This window comes from Nymphalis io, chromosome 22 (genome assembly GCF_905147045.1).
Source record: "Nymphalis io chromosome 22, ilAglIoxx1.1, whole genome shotgun sequence".
Lineage (NCBI taxonomy): Eukaryota > Metazoa > Arthropoda > Insecta > Lepidoptera > Nymphalidae > Nymphalis > Nymphalis io.
This window is the reverse complement of record NC_065909.1, coordinates 336,331-356,673: the sequence shown is the minus strand read 5'-3', so window position 1 is coordinate 356,673 and position 20,343 is coordinate 336,331. Positions and strand designations below refer to the sequence as shown.

Sequence of the window (20,343 nt, the reverse complement as noted above, 5' to 3'; positions counted from 1 at the left end):
GCACGTTCTGAGTTACCGAGTGAGATATCACGTTTGCTGACCTTCGAGAATACAAGGTGGCACTTTATTCCACCTCATGCTCCAAATTTCGGAGGCCTCTGGGAGGCAGGTGTAAGGTCTGTCAAAACGCATTTACGTAAAGTTATTGGTGATAGCACGCTGACTTACGAAGAATTATCTACAGTACTGACACAGGTGGAGGCTTGTCTAAACTCGCGTCCTTTATCCGTACTTTGCGACGACATTAATGACCTACTCCCACTGACACCAGGTCATTTCTTAATAGGAGAACCCATTCTTAATGTAACTGATGTTGATTATTCTGATAAAAAATGTACTGGTCTGGAAAGATGGCATTTGACTCAAAAAATGGTTAACGATTTTTGGAAAAGGTGGTCGAAAGAATATTTGTTAACTTTAGCTAATAGATATAAGTGGAATAAGAAAAACCCAGAGCCTGACATCAATGATGTAGTAGTGTTAAGAGACGATTTTTTGCCACCCTCTAAATGGCTCTTAGGAAAAATTGTTAAAAAACATCCTGGCCCTGATGATATCACAAGAGTCGTTACCGTAAAATGTAAAAATGGATATATTAAACGTCCACTTCATAAAGTTAGTGTTTTAACAAAATAAATATGATATTGTCACGGTGGGCGGTTATAATTTCCAATGTATTCAATGTTTGTTTATGTTACTATAGTTTTATTTTCTTTGCGTTTTGTTTTCATTAGATTTTTTTTTGAGTTGTATTTTTTTTTTCTTAACTTTACTTTTGTGGTGTGTGTAAAGCCATACTGTAATTAAAATGAGTTAAATGAATGTCTTAATTTTTTGAGTCATATCTTCTATGTACTAGCTGTTTGGTTGATTGTGTTAGATTTTTAGTTAAGTTTGCTACTTATTACACCTTCCGAGTATGTTATTTTTTTTATTGTATGTGTATTGTAACTTGAAGGACAAGTCCTTGGTGGGCGGAATGTTTGTTCATTTAATATATTTATTTTATTTTAGTTCCTTAAGGCAATAATAGATGGCGCTGTATGCCAATTAAATCGCGCTGTCAAGTTATTTTTCTTAGACCTTATACTCGGTAGCGATTTGTATCGATGTGAATAAAATTGAGGAGAATAAAGGAGTTTACATACAGTGGTGGTGTGTTCCTTACTTTTTGAGTTCCCAAACAAACTGAGTAGCCTTGGCGACGTCTGTGATTTTATTTAGTACTAGCTGTGCCCGCAGTTTTACCCGCGTATAATTAAAATAAAAAAAATCACTAATAGCAGGCTTATTCAGAATATACAACATATTTCATTTTAATTTCGTGGGATATTAGTATTTATTCGGTTTTTTCCGCACCCGGTTCTTGATAGGGCAACATACAATTGGAATCATACATGAGAAAAACATGATTTCCTTATATCTTATTCCGACGTACTTGTATGTATTTCCCTGTGCTTTATTTATTGTGACTGCAAACGATACCTTCACAGGAAATGTATCCTTTTAAAATAAAAACGTAAATAATGAAGGAAATAAAATGTAAAATAAATTGTCACCTTGAATAGAATTTGTGTATAATGGCATGTGTTATCGCTCGGTAGCGATAGATGGCGGTAATAAATTATGTCAGTTTCCTGAATCGCGCTGTCTAGATTCGCTACTGAATATATATAAAGTGAAAGTGATTTCGTCAAAACAATCAAACAAAATAAATTATATTGGTAACTGCACAAAGGAAAGCTCTTTCTTAGTTCCATTTACCTTTTGATCCCCCGATATTATTATTTACAAAACTATTTATTAATTTGGTCATACTCCGTAAAATTTTAATTATTTTTCAATTTATTTTTTATTATTCTGCTATGTATTTTTGATTTAATTATTTGTAAAGACTTGATTGGTAAGTGATTATTTTTTTTTAATGTGATAATGTTTTTTTTATATGTCATAATTGTTGGTCTTTCCTAGATTAAATAAATAAATAAATGTTTATCAATTCATTCGAGCATCACAAACAGTAAATTTCAAGCAAATCAGATCATTTATATTTACTCACGTCTCCACCCCATTTCTCCCGTTTGTGGTTGAATTTCTAAAAATAACGAAATAAGTGAGCAGTTATTTTTGCGTAGAAGCTTGTATATATAATTTAATACTTCTTACTTCAAAAACAACGGACTCCCTACACAAAATTTCAACCCTTATTTCACCCTTTTAAAGGTAGATTTTCAAAAACTCTGAAATGCATATTTATTTATTTGTAACCAGTAGCTTGTATATAAAATTTCATACTTTTTTTAACTTTGTAAATGACGGATTCCATACAACCGTTCATCCATTATTTCACCCCTTTAGGGGTGGAATTTCCAAAAAGCCTTTCTTCAGTCAAAATTTCAAGTTGCTAATCTCAGTGGTTTAGGCTCCGAGTCGATGAGTCAGTCAGGACAAGTCATTATATGTATATATAGATTACACTATTTTGAGCCCGCTGGTTGCTACTATTAACAACTCCTCGATAGAAAAGCAAACCTTTTTTTATTCCAATTTAAATAAATACATGTCATACTTTTCACACGGGTCGTAGTCGATGCCCCGCGGCCGGTCGCCCTCCCGCAGCGCCAGCACGGTGCGCACGAGGCGCGCCCGCGCGGCCGGCGGCGCGCGCAGCAGCGCGGGCACGTGCGCCGCCCGCAGCGCCGCGCCCGCCGCGCCCGCCGCGCCCGCCGCGCTCGTCCAGTACAGCGTGCGCTCCGCCGCCGCGAACACCATGCCCTCCACCGAGCCCACCTCTGTCGAGCGATTCGAAATGAGCGACCGCTCGGCGCCCGTCGCGACGTGTGTGTGTGGGTGTGTGCGCACTCACGCGGCAGCAGCACGCGATGGTCGGAGCCGTTGAAGTGCACGGCGTGCAGGGCGGCGCGCTGGATGTCGGAGTAGAACACCGTGGCCGTGTCGTACTCGTAGGCCAGCGCGATCACGTTCCGCAGCAGCGTCCTGTGAGGACGTTCGAGGTTTTGCGTGATCTCGTCCTTCCCCTCGTAAAGTATAACAGAACGTCTCGCGGACACTCACTTGTTCTCGATAGGTGGGTAGGGCGAGTTCAGGTCTTTGCCGCCGTCGATGTGAATGGTGTCGATCATGGACACCCGGGCGTACATCAAAAAAGACGTGGACGCTAAAAATACAAAGGGAGGCCGACAATCATTCGAAGCACTCGGTCATTCTAGAGAGCAACTGAAATCATCAAAATGTAATGAAACATGAAACGAAGCGGAGGGGCGGCTCTGGGCGAGTATCGCCGGTTTATTTATTGAGACAAGGGCTGCTCACGCGTGCAGTTCCGGCCGTTGGCGGCCAGCGCGCCGTGCGGGCAGGCGCAGCGCGCGGCGCGGCCGTCCCACAGGCACAGCGCCTCGCAGCCCGCGCCGCGCGCGCACGGGTTGCGGCCGCGCCCGCCCTGCGAGCGCGACCACACCGTCAGGTCCTTGAGGCTGTCGCCCAGGTTGTCGGCGAGCACGCGGTGCGCGCTCGGGTCGGCCAGCGGCGCCGCGACCACGCTGCCCTGGTTCAGCATCCTGCGCGGGAGGGGCCATGAGTCGCGGGCGGGGGGCGAGGGCGCGGTCGCCGGCGACGACTCACGTGTCGAGCCAGTAGAGCTGCCCGCGGTGCACGGCGACGGCCACGGGGTGCCGCAGCGGCGCGCCGGCCAGCAGCCGCAGCTTCTCGGAGCCGTCGTAGCGCATGCGCCACACGCTCACGTCCCACGTGTCCGACCAGTACACGTACTTCTCCTGGGGATGCACTCGTCGTGTATCAAACGATGAAAAATCGTTCTACGACTACTCATAATTGATATTGTGTCAAAGTCAACATCCATACCTTTATTTAACGTAGTGTTACATTTGCTCAGTAACTGTCAGAACTACGCCGCACTGTCATCAGTTTTTGTAAATTTTATGTAAATTTATTTGATCGTAACCTGTGACACGTGTTACATACAGCCTATCTTATTTGTAACGAACGGCAACGGCTAAATACGTATGTAGGCTAATAAAGAAGGCATGCAGGACGCACCTGCAGGTCCAAAGCTATGTCGGTCAGCGCCGTCCCGTTGTAGAGCAGCGCCGGCGCCGAGGCGTCCAGGCGCGCACGCTGCACCCAGCCGCCGCCCGCCATGAACAGCCAGCCCTCCCACGGGTCGATCGCCAGCGCTGCACACAGAGCGCACGGGTGAGCGGGGCGCGGCGGGGCGCGGCGGGGCGCGGCGGGGCGGTCGATCGGGCGGGCGCGGCCGTACCGGTGACGACGAGCGGGGCGGTGTCGCGCAGCACGTAGCGGTGGCGGCCGTCCAGGCGCGCCACGAGCAGCAGCGCGCGCGCGGCGTCGCTCCAGTACAGGTTGCGCGCGTGCGCGTCCACGGCCAGCGCGGCCAGCGCGTCGCGCGCGCCGGCGCCGGGCGCGGCCTGCTGCAGCACGCGCGCGCGCCCCGCGCCCGAGCGCCGCGCGCGCCAGCCCGCGCCGCTCTCGGGGTCCGCCCAGTACACCCACTCCTCCTCTGCGGCGACGTCGGACATGTTCGTTCGATTCGATTAAACTTTTAAACGATAGTAATTTGCAATAATTCTAAGCTCCTCGAGGCGTCGGGAGTGCTAATCGTGGATCGCTCGGACGATTTAGTTTTTCGACCGAAGGCTCTGGCATTACGGACTCAAACGAACGAGTATTCCGGTTCTATGGGTCGAATTCTCGCCGCCGCGTGAGTGGCTTCGTTTTCTGGAGAAAGGTGTTCTACGACATAGATTGGTTTTGTTTTTTCTGTTGCTATAACGATGTAACTTGCACTCGATTTGTCATTAGAATTATTTTTATAACATTTTATAGGCTATGTGGGTCTATTTTCGTTATTCTCGTGCGGTGCAAAAAAAATCTGTATCTTTAATTTCATTTTTAGGTCGATTGTTACTCGACGTTTGAAGCGATTTAAAAGTTATATAATAATTACTATGCTATGCTATATATGCAATTAGATATTTCGACGGCAACCTACCGGCATAGTAGTCAATGGAGGCGGCGCAGGACACCTGCGGAATGGGCGGCAAGGCGTCGACGGCGACCGCGGCCGAGACGTTCAGCGCCAGGCCGCGCAGCTCCCAGCTCAGCGAGTAGATGAGCACCTCGTCCACGGCTGCAACACGGAACCGTGAGGGCGGGCAGGGCACGTCACACGCGTCTCAGTCGGACCACACCACATACCGTCGCATTGCGTGCCGCGCGGCTGGTACCCCTGCGCACAGCGGCACGCCGAGCGCGACGCCGACAACGGCACGCAGAGATGCGCACACGCATCGCGCCGCAGAGCGCACGCGCCGCCGCCGCGCTGGCGCCCGCCGTCGTACACCACCAGCGAGATGACGCCGTCTGCAACAGGGCTGTGCTCGTAAGCGCCGTTTCCAGGGGGGGGGGGGCGATGGCGGACCGCTCACCGGTGTCGTTGCGCAGCAGGCGCGGCCGGTCGCACAGGTCGCGGCCGCAGGCGCGCAGGGCGGCGCTGGCGGCGTCGGCCCACAGCAGCTCGCCCGCGTACACGTCCAGCGCGGTGGGGCGCGCGCCGGCCTCCAGCGGCACCTGTTTTATTTTTTACTCATTTCTCATTTCTTCTATAATTGGTTATAAGATAAGATTGCTAAATGTTGACGTTACATTAAACACCAGCGGCTGCGCCAAAAATGAGGAACAGTGCGGGGAGTGCGGGCGGTACCGAGACTAGAGATGTACTTCTGCGTTTACAATCATGTAAATAATTTCTCAGACCATATTTATTTTGATACAGTCAGGTCAAGATTTTGTGTTCAACTATTAAGAAGATAGAATGTTTCGATTTGCCATATTTGTCCAGTCCAATTAGAGTTTGCAATAAAAAAGAAAATTATTGCAAGTCTATTAAGACTGTGGCCAATTTAAAACCTTGGCTCTTTGGCAGAACACAAAATTCAAAATGTTGACTATTCCAGAAGGTTTATGGAACTTCTACAGTGCGACTGAGCTCAGCGGCCAACTTTATATATTCAATTACGATATTTGTCTACTGCGGCGTCGAACGGTAGGAAAGTAAATACTCACAGTGGTTACTCTCTCAGTGTTCAGATCTATGTATTGAATCGTAGCGGAGGCCTGGTTGACCCAGTAGAGTCGATTGCTCTCTACGTCGACGCGCATGCCTGACGAACAACATGAGATTTGAGCAATTCCGATCGTCCGACACGAGCGCGAGAGGCGCCAGGCGGATACTGACTGGTGGCGCCGGCCAGGTGCGGCTCGTCGGCGGCCGACAGCAGCACGCGGCGCTCGCTGCCGTCCCCGCGGGCGCCCTCCACCAGCTCCACGCCCGCGCGCACCGTCGCCCAGAACAGCCGGCCCCTGCGGACACGCTCGCTACAGTCGCCGCCGCGCATGGGGCGCCATGCGCGGCGGACGCGCACTCACTCGAGGGGGTGCGCCGCCAGGGCCGACACGTGCTCCATGTCGTGCAGCAGCGGCGACGTGTGGTCGCCGCGCAGGCCGGCCACCACCAGCGCGCCGCGCGACACGTAGTACAGCACGCGCGCCGCCCAGTCCAGCGCCAACGCGCGCGGAGCGGTCACGCCGCTGTCCGCCACCACCGTCACGCCGCCGCTGCCGCCCCCGCGAACGTCCGCGCGCTTTATCTCGTTCGTCTGCGGGTAGAGCCGGCGCGGGTGAGTCGAGCGAGGGACGTTCATACGAGTCCGACGTGTGCGCCGTCCAACACTCACGTCGGTGTCGGCCCAGAAGATGGCGTACTCGTCGGCGAGGTAGTGCAGCGACGCCGGCGTGGCGAGCTGCGGGCCCGACAGGGTGGGCAGCGTGTGCGCGGCGGGCTGCTCGGGGGACAGGCCGCGGATCTCACCCGCGCGTCCGACGACTATCGCGCGCTCGTGTACTGGGATACGAATTTCAATGGAGTTTGAATTAACACAACACAATTTTTTTTTTTATTTATATATTATTTCATAAATTGAAACTGGATATAAAATAACGGGACCCATGTTTTTTTTTTTAATTTATAGGATCCATTTTGATTTCTAATCTTTAAATATGACAAGTTGATACTTGATAAAAAGAATAAAAGTCGTTGTATTTCTGTTTACAATAAAAGTACATTAGTGTCATTATAATTTTTTTCATGTTTACTAATTATTTCTAATGCATGTTGGGCAACGACCGCGACCTCATACAACCGTTAATGTGACGTCATCGCATTTCTGTACAGAGTAGATATTACCTTCGCAAGTGACGTTGTCCGTCGCGAGGCGCATGAGGTGCGGGCACGCGCACACGCGCTCCGCCGGCGCGTCGATGAGACACAGGTGCGAGCAGTTCCCGTTGTCGACGCACGGGTTGGTGGCGCTCGGCGGCTGCCGGCTCGGGTGGATGACCTGCAAGCGCAACTCTACAATGTCGACTCGCACGGGTGGGGCGCGGCGGGGGGCGCGGGAGGCACCTTGACGTCGAAGGGCTGCGTGAGCGTCCGCTGCACGACGGCCACGCCGGTGCCGTTCCACTTGTTGGCGCGCACGACGCTGTTGGTGCGCCAGTCCGTCCAGTACACGTGCGACTCGAACACGGTGACGGCGAAGGGGTGCGACAGCGCGGGGTGGCGGCGCAGCACGTCGCGCCGGTCGCGGCCCTCGTAGTCCGCCGTGTGCACGGAGTCGGCGCGCGCGTCCACCCAGTACACGCGGCGCGCCGGCAGGTCCAGCGCCAGCCCGTTGGGCCACGCGCCCACGCGCAGCAGCACGCGGCGCCGCCGGCCCGCCAGCGACGCGCGCTCGATGCGCGGCGCCGACGCCTCCCAGTCGCTCCAGAACAGGAAGCCTGCGGGGGGGGGGGGGGGGGAGGCGGGCTCGAGCGGCCGGGCGGCCGGGCGGGCTGCGGGGCGCGACTCACCGACGCCGGGGTCGACGGCGATGGCTCGCGGGCTGTCCATGTCGCCGGCGATGAGGGTCCGTCGGTACTTCCCGTCCAGGCGCGCCACCTGAGAGAGCACGCGTTATATATTTGTGCCGTGCTGCGACGACGAAAACGCGATACGCTGCGCGTGATACCGACCTCGATCTGGTGCAGGCTGCTCTCCACCCAGTACAGATTGCCGGCGACCCAGTCGACCGCCAGCCCCTCCGCCGTGGACAGACCCTGCTGGACTACCACTTCTATTCCGGTCACGGCTGCAAGGAATGGGAAAGTATTGAACCGAATCAAAGACGCAAGGAGCAGTGCCCGCCGGTCGCCGCACGCACCGTCGCCCGCGAGCGTGCCCCGGTAGATGTTGTCGTCGAGCACGTCGGTCCAGTAGAGCTGCACGCCGGCCGGCGTGCCGCACCAGTCCAGCGCGATGGTGTTCTTGAGAGACGACACGAGCGCCCGCGAGGTCAGCGACGGCAGCTCCACCCCGCGCACCTCGTGCCGGTTGCTGTACACTAGCAGCGGCCGCGTGAGGTCTGCAACACACGGTCACTGCCAGGCTCGTGCGCGACGGCATGTGATTCGAAAAGATATTGAGTATAAGGAATAGAAATAGAACCTGTGCTCTTGCACGTGAACCCGTCGTCGGCCAGCCGGTAGCCCTCGTAGCAGGTGCACCTGTAGCGCTGGCGGAGCGGCTGGCACGTCTGGCTGCAGACGCCCCAGCCGGCGCACGGGTGCTGCGGCGCGCACGAGAACCCGTCGGGCTGCAGGTGCAGCGCCGCGGGGCACGAGCAGGCCGGCCCGCGCGGCGTGGCGTGGCAGCCGTGCGAGCACGCCGTCACCGCGCACATGGGCTCGCCTGCGGACAGCCAGCGCTCAGGTCGGGCCGCGTCCTGGGGGGGGGGGGGGTCCCGCCGAGCGCACTCACCGCAGCGGTCGGCCTCGTCGGCGCCGTCGGCGCAGTCCGGCGCGCCGTCGCAGAGCTGCTGCAGCGGCACGCAGCGACTGCCGTTGTCGCAGCGCATCGCCGGCGCGACACAGTCGGCGTCGCCGCTGTCGGTGCTGCCGATCGTCGTGGTGGTGGTGGCGGGAGTGGTGTGTATGGTTTCGCAGCTCCATTCGTCGGACCCGTCGAGACAGTCGACGCGAGAGTCGCATCGGAACTCCTAGACGGTACATAAATTAACAACCTCGAATCTCGTACAGTTTTTTATTTTACATTCCTCTTAGATAATGACAGCGGTTCTGTTAGTCGTGTAGTGATTGATATATCAGTTGAAACAAACAAGTAATAATAAGCTAAATAAGTTAAATATATAAATAATAGAAAGAACGCTTAAACTTATCTGTCAGTACTTGAATCGTTGCGATATGATGAACTGAGTAATTTCTTTTTTCAACTAATAATAATATGATAACTGACTAAGAACAATGTTGAAATCGGAATTGAACTAAATGGGTTTGTGTGTAAATTAAAAATAAATACATTCATGACATTAGTATAATATTATTGTTTACTAATTGATTTCATTCATTATTATTCCATGTTAGTCTATTTTTTTCTATCTTATCTTATATATAAATACGTGAAGCACAATCTTTGTACCGCTTTTTTCGTCGATCACGTGGTCGGAGAGAGGAATGAAATTTCGCACAGTTGAAGTTTAGATAGAGGAGGAGTGCAGAGAGATAAAATGTTTGTATGATATGCGTTAGAAATACGTTAGATGACCCGCCAGGCGGCCGCCCACTGACCTTTCGAATACACTCCCTGTTGTCGCATTGAAACTCGTGGTCCTCGCAGAGTCCAAGTTTATCGGTTTCATTGTGACTGCGAGGAAATTAAACTTATGTTATTACCACACTGAAGGCGTTATATTCTGTTTTGAGTTACTTGTTGTAAAATACATTTTATCTTAATGTACTGTGTGAGTGACATTTGCTGGTATATACGTTTATAATTAATACGAAGAGTCGCTAGCGATACGCAACGATATCTGTTAAAGTAAGCCAACCATTACAATATTTAACTTTAAACATATAAATCTATAATATAAATGCGTGAAGCAATAACGTTGTACCCCTTTTACCGCCAATTGCGTGGATGAAGAATGAAATTTTTGCACAGTTAAAGTTTAGATAGAGAAGGAGTGCAGAAAGTTAAAAAAAAATTGTGAAATGTGTATTACAAATACCTTAAATTAATAAAATAAAACATTACACACACTACAACACACACACATACGCAATTACAATTCAACATTGAAAAAACAAGAATCACCTTGGACCTCATTAACAAATTTAACAACTATGGGCAGACATGCATTTTTCATAAGAAAACAACGCGAACACGAATATATAAACAACTATCACGAATCTAGGAAATCTCATCGTCAACTTAAAATGTGATTTCGTTGAATCATTGGTCCGTGATATAGCTATTTATAGCAAATATGTGCTCGGGTAGCTCGCACAGCGTCAAAGATAATTACTACGGTCTGGTCTTTTACTATAAAGCTATAGTGGTGCTAAAACAGTGGTCATCGCGCAACAAACCACAGAGCACATAAATAAATACACAGAGTGGTCGTCGTCATTGTCATCATCTAATGAGTATCAAGTGACGTGAGGAGTAAAAGGGTGAAACAACACATAGTATGGAATAGAGAGGAGGATGTGCATATTCTGGCGAAGTCAGATGGCTGAAACATGGTCATATTTGCCTAATCCATATATAAACCGAATAAAAGTATTTTCAAGTCTCTCAGTTTTATTTAATTGGTCCTCGGTTAAGGCTACAAAGCTTGCGTCAGCATAATCAAGAATAGGAAGAAGTAGATCAGTGCGAGCATTATTTAAAAGAAAATGTTAAAAACAACGCGAAGACCAGACAGATCAGAGCTGCAAACACTTTCCTGCTGGATTCATTCAAACGGCGAGTCCAGTTAAGTGTATTTTCAAAGTAAATTCCTAGGTTTTTAACATAAACACAATAAGGGATGACAACATTGTCAAACATTAAGAATGATGGCAAGGAAGACCAGTCGACTTTTGATATTTGTTTCCGGCTGCCAATAATGATGGCTTGCGATTTGGTAGGGTTTTTGTTAATTTCAGTAATTGTTAGTTGTTATTGGTGGAAATTAGGCTGATGTATGTATTAACTATGTGTCATCACATTTAAGTTTCCCTTAAAGATAATAATAATAATAATTAACACTAAACCCCCCAGAATGGTCAAATGACCGCTTTTTAAACTTTAATCAAAACTGTTATATAACTGCTTTTTTTATATTATATACTTTTTCTATATTACATGTGTAAGCTCTTAAGCAGCTTATTAAAATGTATGTCAAGTTCAATGGACGACATTTGTTTTTAATTGCCTTATTTTTTTGTTTCAATAAAACATAACATAAGTATAATTCTTTTTTATGGAAGTAAAATTTTGGATTTGTTTTTTATTTAAATGTTACATCATTTGTTTGAAAAAGATAGGATAATAAACTGAGTAGCCTTGGCAAAGTCTGTGATTTTATTTAGTACTAGCCATTACCCCTGGCTTCGCTCGCGCTTAAGTATAAGGAAAAGATAAAGGATTGTTAAGAAGACTGTGATTTTAAATTAAGAACCATGAAATGTCATTCTGTTTAGAAAAAAATAAGGTTAAGGGTTTTTTTTTATTTTTAGATTGATGATTATTCTTTCAATAAATGATTGCACACCTTGGAAATGAAACGATCGCCTCCAGGTTATTTCAAATTTAAAAAAAAATGTATAAATAATTCGGCTATTGTTGTATATTACTTATTGTAAAGGATGAGATATAAAAAAAACCCGCTAAGTTTCTTTCGCCGGTTCTACTCAGGTCTGAGGTGTTATTTCCGAACCGGTGGTAGATTTATGACAATTAATAAGCGAGTGTAGCACTTCTATATCGAATCAAGATTTTTGACTTTGAGAAAAAATCATCAGTGAACTTACTGTGTATCCCTGTAGTTGGACTTAATATATTTTATAGCGACTTGAATGGATTGAAGAAATAAAATATTTTATATAGCCATATTATTAACTTTAAAAGAGGCAGTTATTTTGAAATCACAGACAGACTATTCAATTTTACTTATATGTATAGATTTGACAATAGAATACTTTAATAACATTCAAACTTTAATAAAATTTAAATAAATTATGGTCGATTTTCGACCGCTGGGCGATCACTAGTAATAATAATAAATTAATATTTAACATAAAAATGGAAGAACTGAACTAGGTAAATTACTACTGGGCAATTGTTATACTCGATGGGGACGTACGGGTGCGCGGGGCGGCGCGGCGCGGGCGGCGCGGGGGTGGCGGGGCACGCGCGCTCGTCGCTGGCGTCGGCGCAGTCGGCGTGCCCGTCGCAGTAGAACTCCCACGGCACGCACGCGCCGTTCGCGCAGCGGAACGAGCCGCTGCCGCACGCCTCGCTCTCTGCACAGGTCGACAATTCAGCACTCGGCCGGCGCCGAGCGGCCGGCGCCGAGGGGCCATACGCACCGCAGCCCGCCTCGTCGGAGTCGTCCTGGCGGCCGCAGTCGGGCGCGCCGTCGCAGCGCCAGGCGGCGGGCAGGCAGCGCCGCGAGCGCGCGCACGCGAACTGCGCCGCGCCGCACGCCGCGCGCGCGCACGCGCCCGCCGCCTCGTCCGCGCCGTCCGCGCAGTCTGCGGGCGGGCGCGTGAGGTATGTGAGAATACTCCGCTTCGATTAGGAGGGTGAGTTATTTTTTGTGGTCTCAAAAAATCATAGTTAAAATATAAATAGTACTGGCGAAAAAAATTTATTATATCTGCAAAAATATTTTTTTTACAATTTTTTAAAGTTACGAGTTCTTAAATTCTTTTTTGGAACGACCGATCATACAATTTCGCCTGTATTTTTGCGTTATTCTTGATTTTATTTATATTTCGGTTAGTATAAAAAAAAACTTTCACATATTTATTATACAGTACCGTAGCATACTAATTCAACAAATAGAACTCAGGAAAAATACTTTTTTTATATGTATTATCGACAAAAACAAGTAGATATTTTCATTTATTTTAATGCTCATCACGAAACACCTTAGTAGTAAAATTCGTATTATAAGTTTTTAGTTTGAGAATCAAACATTTAATTTTTACAGGCTAGTTATAGGTGTTCGTTTAATATTAACATAATTCAGAATTTTCGTAATATCGAAATAGAAGGAGAACCTGGTAACATTAAGAAGAAGATGCAAAAAACCAAAGCGGAGCTGAAATGTGAAGAAATCTACGATGCGACAACAATTAGAAATTGTGAAGAGAAAAAACTGTCAAAAAGGCCTAAAGAGGTCGAAGACTATAAAAAGATGATAGACAATTATTTGAATCAAAACTATATGGAACTGATAACATCGGAGATAGAGATTATTGATCCAACCGCAGTATATTCCCCACATCTTGCAATAATTCGAGAAGAGAAACAGACTACTAAGGTAAGATTAGTTTATGATGCTTCATGTAAGGGAAATAATAATGAGGGTGCTATCAATATTTTTAAACAGATGACTAAGCTGATGAAGCGAGGAGGATTTACATTACAAAAATGGTGTAGCAACAATAACGAATTATTAAAATTTTTTTTTTTTTTTTATAGAATAGGAAGGCGGACGAGCATATGGGCCACCTGATGGTAAGTGGTCACCAACGCTCTTAGACATTGGCATTGTAAGAAATGTCAACCATCGCTTACATATCCAATGCGCCACCAACCTTGGGAACTAAGATTTTATGTCCCTTGTGCCTGTAATTACACTGGCTCACTCACCCTTCAAACCGGAACACAACAATATCAAGTATTGCTGTTTTGCGGTAGAATATCTGATGAGTGGGTGGTACCTACCCAGACGAGTTTGCACAAAGCTCTACCACCAGTTAATTATATTAATATTAAAGAAGATGTTCAATCCACAGATAACGCAGTAGTTTTTAAAGAAAATGACACTGTTAAAATTTTAGGAATTTGTTGGAATAAGACTCGTGATGAATTTGTTTTTACAATAAATTTACCTAAAGAAGATTTACAAAAGAATTACAAAAAGGAAAATTTTATCTCATATAACTAGATTATACGATCCATTAGGATGGATTGCGCCTATTACAGTAAGAGCTAAATTATTTATACAAAAATTATGAAAGTCTGATTAGAGTTGAGATGAGTATTTAACGACTGAGTTACTAAATGAGTGAAATCAGTTTCGAAGAGATCTAATCGAATACTATATCGAATATGTAATAATATGTAATAATATGTAATAACAAATTGTGCGATATCTTATCAAATGCTTTCGAGTAATCAGTGTATACGACATCTACCTGGAAACCAACTTCCATAGCACTTAATACTGTATGCAAGAACTCACACAGATTGGACTCAGTGGATCGCTTATTAATAAAACCATGTTGGTTACAGGTAAGTAGAGGCCTTAATAATGGAAATATCGTATCATAGACAATCTTTTCAAAAAGTTTTGGAATAACTGACAATTTAGAAATACCGCGATAGTTTTTTATATCGTTTTTATTTCCAGACTTATAAATCGGCGTAATTAAAGATTTTTTCCAAATAGTTGGTAATAATCCGTTGTCCAATGATTTTTTGAAAAGCATTGTTAAAGGCACACATAACACTTTACTGCAGTTTTTTAAGAAAATGGGATGTATTCCATCTGGACCATAACCCTTGGATGTATCTATGTTCGATAAATATCGTTCTACTTTTTTGTCAACAATCTCGATAGAACTGATGATAGTCTGATTTGCGCTAGTAGAATAGTGATCCATTGTTTGATTTCCACTATTATCCTCAAAAACTGAATGAAAATAAGAATTAAACATATTTGCTATATCGTGTCCATTGTATCCAACTTGAGAGTTAAAATACATTACATTAGGTACAGATGTATGACCTTTTTTAGTCTTTATATAGGACCAAAACTGTTTTGAGCTAAAACGAATATTATTCTCTGCTCGTTCCAGAAACTCATTATAACACGTTCCTTCTAAGTTTTTTGATTGTAGACGTAATTCAGAGAACTTGTTATAATCGTTTTGTTGGCCATAAATTTTCCATTTTTTGTGGAATTTTAATTTTTTATTAATTAATTTTATCAAGGGTCGCGTAAACCAGCGTGGATATTTATTGATCTCATTTATACACTTAGACGGGACAAATGTCTCTATAATGTGATTTACGATAAGATAGAACGTATCAACTGCCTGACTAATATCTTTGTTTTTAAATTCGTGTTGCCAGTTAACTTTAGCTAATTCAAAATTAATTTTATCATAATCAGCGCTGTGAAAGCGACGTACAACACGAATAGCTGGATTTAAATTTCGCTCAATGGTATTCATATCAACTTTAATACAAAGGGAAGGATGATGTTCATCTTCAGGTTCTGATAAAGGGTCCACACGAGATATGTTACAATTCAGATTGGAAAATACTAAGTCTAAGAGCCTGTTATTTAAGTTAAGAATATAATTTAATTGTTGTAATCCAGTAAAATTCATAAAAACAAATATTTGATGTACAAGGAGACATTCCGAGGGATTTAAAATATAAATTGAATTATTATTATTTAATGACCAAACAGCATCTCGTATATTAAAATCACCTGTAATAATTATATCATCTTGTGAATTTTCTATAATCAAATCAGATATAAATTCAAAAAAATTAAGCTGTGAATCCGTTTGAGAATTATTCTGTGGAAAGTAACAACAAAAAAGATGCAGAATTTTCCTAATAATACCGCGTTTAGTTATAATTTTTATATAAGTGACTTCAGCACTAGGAAAATTAGGCAACTGAACATTTCTCACATCAACATCAATTTCGCGACGGACCGCTATCAGAGTACCACCTCCCTTTGTCATTTCTAACTGCTCGTAATCACGGTCGTTACGATAAACATTATATCGAGCATCAAATATTTCACTGTCAAAGATTCCAGGTAAAAGCCAAGTTTCTGTTAGGCAAATAATGTCATAATCGCAATTAAGCACGTTTTTATAAAATTGATTAATTTTAGTCCGTAAACCTCGGACGTTTTGATAAAAAATATTTAAGAACATGTTGAATACTTAAAACACAAATAAGTTGCTATTAAAGGATATACGTCTAGTTTTATTCCTGTAACATCGGGTGTACCACAAGGTTCTCACCTTGGCCCTTTACTTTTTAACATTTTTATTAATGACGTAACTAATTGTTTCAAAAATTCTCAAGTTTTATTATACGCTGATGACACTAAAATTTTTAAGATAATAAAAAATAATCAAGACTGTTTTTATTTACAAGAGGATTTAAATAAATTAGGACAATATTGCATTGCTAATAATTTGCAGCTTAATGTTGACAAGTGCTGTGTAATTACATTTTCGAGAAAAAAAGAACAAATAATTTTTGACTATTCCATATTTAATACTAAATTAAAAAGGGTAACCGAGGTGAGAGACCTTGGGGTACAACTAGACAACAAACTTATATTCGATAAGCATATTGAGGAAATAGTGATGAAGTCGTATAAAATGCTTGGATTTATCTTTCGGCAAGGGGCAGACTTTAAAAATATTCATACCTTTGTAATTTTGTACAATGCTTTCGTTAGATCACATTTAGAGTATGCGTCAACTGTTTGGAATCCACAATATGCAAAATATGTCAACTTAATTGAAAATATACAAAACAAATTTATCAGGAGGTTGCGATACAAATTTACTTTTCCTGACTCTGTTTTTATGCCACTTGAAGAACGTAGAGAACAAAGAGACCAAATGTTTCTTTACAAAATATTAAATAATTTAATTGATTCTCCATATCTGCTCAGTGAGATTTTATTTAAGTGTCCTCGTTTTAACGCTCGCTCTCAGGATACTTTTTCAATACCCATTTATAAAACTAATTATTTCAAAAATTCTTTTATTCTAAGATCTTGTAATAGTCATAATAGAAAATACAACCACATTGATCTGTTTAAAAATAGTTTAAGTAAATTTTATAATCTTGTGAAAAATACTTATTAGTAATTAACCATAACCATATTTACGTTAAAATTTTACTTTGTCATAAATAGTTATATTTTATGTAACATCAAAATTAGTCCACTTCCCTGTTAAAACAGTAGTGGAAACTTAACTGGCATAAGTGTTAAAAATATGATTATTATATTAAGTTGTAATATAAGATATGCTGTATGTTTCCCTAATAAATAAATAAATAAATAAATAAAAAATATCTCTATTCCCAGATGGTTGAATACTAGCAGCAATGATGCTATTGAATTGCACATATTTACAGATGCCTCACATTCTGCGTATGCTGCAGTACTACTACTACTGCAGTAATGTACACTTAGTGACTGTTAAAACGAAAGAAGCACCGATTGAAAAAGAAATTTTAATTCCCAGATTGGAGTTATGTGCAGCTTTATTAGCTGCGAAGTTAATTTTTGAAGTATCACAAGTTTTAAATATAGCTAAAGAAAAATTATTTGCTTGGTCTGATTACACGATTGTACTAGCCTGGTTGAACGGTGAGCCACGTCGCTGGGTGACATTCGTCAATAACAGGGTATCAGAGGTTCTAACTATGTTACATCGTGAACAGTGGCATCACATTGAGACTAATAATAATCCAGTAGATTGTGCTTCGCGAGGTATGATAACATTCGATTTAATCAAACATATGTTGCGGCGCTTCACTATCTATCATCGCGGGGTGCGGGGACGCGCCTACCGACTTAACTTCACTTGTCGTCTCGACTCGCGTGCGCGACACACATCAGTTCTTCATCTTATAATTATCATCTTATAATTATATTATCATTAATACAAGTATTCAATTTCCAAAGTCTTCGTTATTTTTACCACCACAAAAGCAGCTATCGAAGCTAACACATAAGTTACAGTGAAGTGGTCCAGATTTTATTCTTCAAGAAGATAATTATAGAATTAGTAGAAATTATCATTTTGATACCAACGAAGAAACAAGGAGAGTTAAAACTTTTACAGTTACGGTTAAGCCTCACGAGGATTTTATATGGACTAGATTTTCAAATTTACATAGTGCTTTAAGTATATTATCTTATTGTAGGAAAATGTTAAATTTTAATTTACCTGACGAACAAAGAGCAACATTCAGTAGAAGAATTACAGTTAATGAAACTAATGAAGTTTTAAAGATGTTTGTACGAGAAACACATTCATCAAGAGAGGTCATTGTAAGGAACTTTACAGCGATAATGGCACAAACTTTATACGAGCAAATAAGGAACTTAAAGATATGTATGCAAAAGGTAAAGCTCAATTACCGGAAGAAGTCAGTCGTTTGTTAACTAATGAAGGTACATTATGGCATTTTACTCCTCCGTACGCACCTAATTTCGGTGGTTTATGGGAGGGGGGAGTTCGATCAGTAAAAAATCATTTAAAAAGAGTAATCGGTTGTTCTGTGCTTACATTCGAAGAGTTGTCAACGGTTTTGTCACAAGTTGAAGCATGTTTAAATTCACGTCCCTTGTCATACTTAAGTGATAATCCTAATGATCGTTTATTGACACCGGGTCATTTCCTCGTTGGCGAGCCATTAATAGTTATTCCAGACGAAAATTATATATTTCAGAATATTTCAGGTTTACGTAGGTGGAAATTGACACAAAAAATAGTGTTGAATTCAATGTTAATTTGTCAGATAAAAGTTAATAATTAATATATTTTATTAATATTGTAAGTTATAACTAAGCATACGCGTAATAGATGGCGCTAGTAAACTCTTGAATCGCGGTATAGTTTCGCTCAAGTCAAAATTATAATAATCAATCAATGGTCCTCCTGGCTGGCCTAGGCCAGTCTGGGTACGGGCCTCGGGGTTGCCCCCCCTACCCGGGATGGTCCTCCCCGACGGTTCGACCGTCGTGTCGATTCTTTTAGGCCCATAGGGCCAGGGTCGTTGTGACCCAGTGGCTTATATAATTATAATAAGTCATACTATTTTTTTTGTTTTGCGCTTCCCACCAGTAGATGGCATTGTACCCAATCCTAGATCACGCAACAGTTTTCTTTATTTATTTGTACAAGACATTTCTTTGCTTTAATTAAATATTGAGTTTAACAACAGTGTGCAGTTTGATTTAATAGTACAAGCAAGGACAAATAGTAAATGATTTTTGGCGAAAATGGTCTGAGGAATAATTAGTAACTTAAAACCAAAGACATCTCATATAAAAGAACCGGACTTTAATGATACTATTTTGATAAAAAATCAAAATTTACCTCCTACAAAATGGATGTTGGGACGAGTTATAGCGAAACATCCCGGTAAAGACAATATAACACGCGTGGTTACTGTCAAAACCAAATCTGGTTTAGCTAAACGTGCCATAAATAAGTTGTTTATATTATCTAAATCCGATTAAGTTTTATATTGAGTTTTCATTTTAAGAGTTTTAGGCAGTTTTGAAAGAACATAATTATGTTCTTTGGGAGGCGGTATGTTAAGAATGTACCTTTTATGTCCTTTTTATGTAGATTTTTATCTTTATTTAAATTTGGATTCGAGAATGTGACGTGTAAAATTCAATTCTAAAAAAAGAGTGTTTGTCAAAAGGAATTAAGATGAAACGTGTAAAAATAAAAATTGAGAAAATAAAATAACGAGTTTGATTTGCAATAAATGTGATATGAGTTTTAATGTTTAATCACATCGCAACAACTGCCTTGATACGTTGTTTACCGATAAAGTTGTCATAATAAGTGTTTGTATCGATGAAAAATGCGTTTCAACGTTAATCTTAAGTTTATTGTTGATCTTGAAGATGATTTATGAAAAACGCCGTGTCGCCAATGGTATAAGTTGAAAAGATCCTTAATGACTGACTCATAGAATTTGATTTTTACCATATTATGTTTCTTTGAAAGTCAAATACGTAGTCTAATATTGTACGTATGATACAAATAAAATCAAATAATTCTTCATTCAAATAGAATTCCCAGAAAGAATTCCTCGCGTTCCTCGCGTTTGTATAAAGACAGAATACTAAAAATGTTTATACTGTGCTTATCGTCTACCACTGTGGGGCGAGCGAGAATGAGCACTGACCTTTCAGTCCGTCGCACACCCAGCTCTTCGGAATACATCGTGTCCCGCACTGCATGAACTCGTCCCCGTTACATGTCACGTTGGCTGAAACGTACATTATCAAATAAAATCTTCAGCACGTGTAAAATTGTATGGACGTGTTCGCACGCGCACGACGCGCGTTTGCGCGCAGCGAGTGCGAGCGAGGC

The 20,343-nt window shown here is 43.1% G+C and overlaps 2 protein-coding genes across 2 annotated transcripts in view; both read right to left on the bottom strand.

Moving 5' to 3' along the window:
- LOC126777019 (prolow-density lipoprotein receptor-related protein 1-like) overlaps positions 1–4,444 on the bottom strand; it is a 57,550-nt gene extending 53,106 nt beyond the window's left edge. Inside the window, exons 1-7 of the mRNA XM_050499840.1 lie at positions 4,301–4,444; positions 4,078–4,214; positions 3,643–3,794; positions 3,334–3,578; positions 3,076–3,178; positions 2,867–2,997; positions 2,570–2,792 (exon numbers count right to left, since the gene is read on the bottom strand). Coding sequence (XP_050355797.1) covers positions 2,570–2,792; positions 2,867–2,997; positions 3,076–3,178; positions 3,334–3,578; positions 3,643–3,794; positions 4,078–4,179 — 956 coding nt within the window. The 5' untranslated portion in view covers positions 4,180–4,214; positions 4,301–4,444. The remainder of the gene's footprint in view (positions 1–2,569; positions 2,793–2,866; positions 2,998–3,075; positions 3,179–3,333; positions 3,579–3,642; positions 3,795–4,077; positions 4,215–4,300) is intronic.
- A 28-nt stretch (positions 4,445–4,472) lies between these two features.
- The window catches only part of LOC126777308 (prolow-density lipoprotein receptor-related protein 1-like), a gene marked incomplete at its 3' end in the record, with an annotated part of 39,514 nt that continues 23,643 nt past the window's right edge, over positions 4,473–20,343 (bottom strand). The window contains exons 21-39 of the mRNA XM_050500312.1: positions 20,156–20,239; positions 12,529–12,693; positions 12,303–12,462; positions 9,742–9,817; positions 8,915–9,152; positions 8,603–8,845; positions 8,319–8,519; positions 8,131–8,246; positions 7,969–8,056; positions 7,523–7,896; positions 7,304–7,457; positions 6,795–6,961; positions 6,487–6,716; positions 6,296–6,420; positions 6,124–6,221; positions 5,487–5,628; positions 5,257–5,421; positions 5,051–5,188; positions 4,473–4,558 (exon numbers count right to left, since the gene is read on the bottom strand). Of these exons, the coding sequence (XP_050356269.1) occupies positions 4,473–4,558; positions 5,051–5,188; positions 5,257–5,421; positions 5,487–5,628; positions 6,124–6,221; positions 6,296–6,420; positions 6,487–6,716; positions 6,795–6,961; positions 7,304–7,457; positions 7,523–7,896; positions 7,969–8,056; positions 8,131–8,246; positions 8,319–8,519; positions 8,603–8,845; positions 8,915–9,152; positions 9,742–9,817; positions 12,303–12,462; positions 12,529–12,693; positions 20,156–20,239 (3,050 nt within the window). The remainder of the gene's footprint in view (positions 4,559–5,050; positions 5,189–5,256; positions 5,422–5,486; positions 5,629–6,123; positions 6,222–6,295; positions 6,421–6,486; positions 6,717–6,794; positions 6,962–7,303; positions 7,458–7,522; positions 7,897–7,968; positions 8,057–8,130; positions 8,247–8,318; positions 8,520–8,602; positions 8,846–8,914; positions 9,153–9,741; positions 9,818–12,302; positions 12,463–12,528; positions 12,694–20,155; positions 20,240–20,343) is intronic.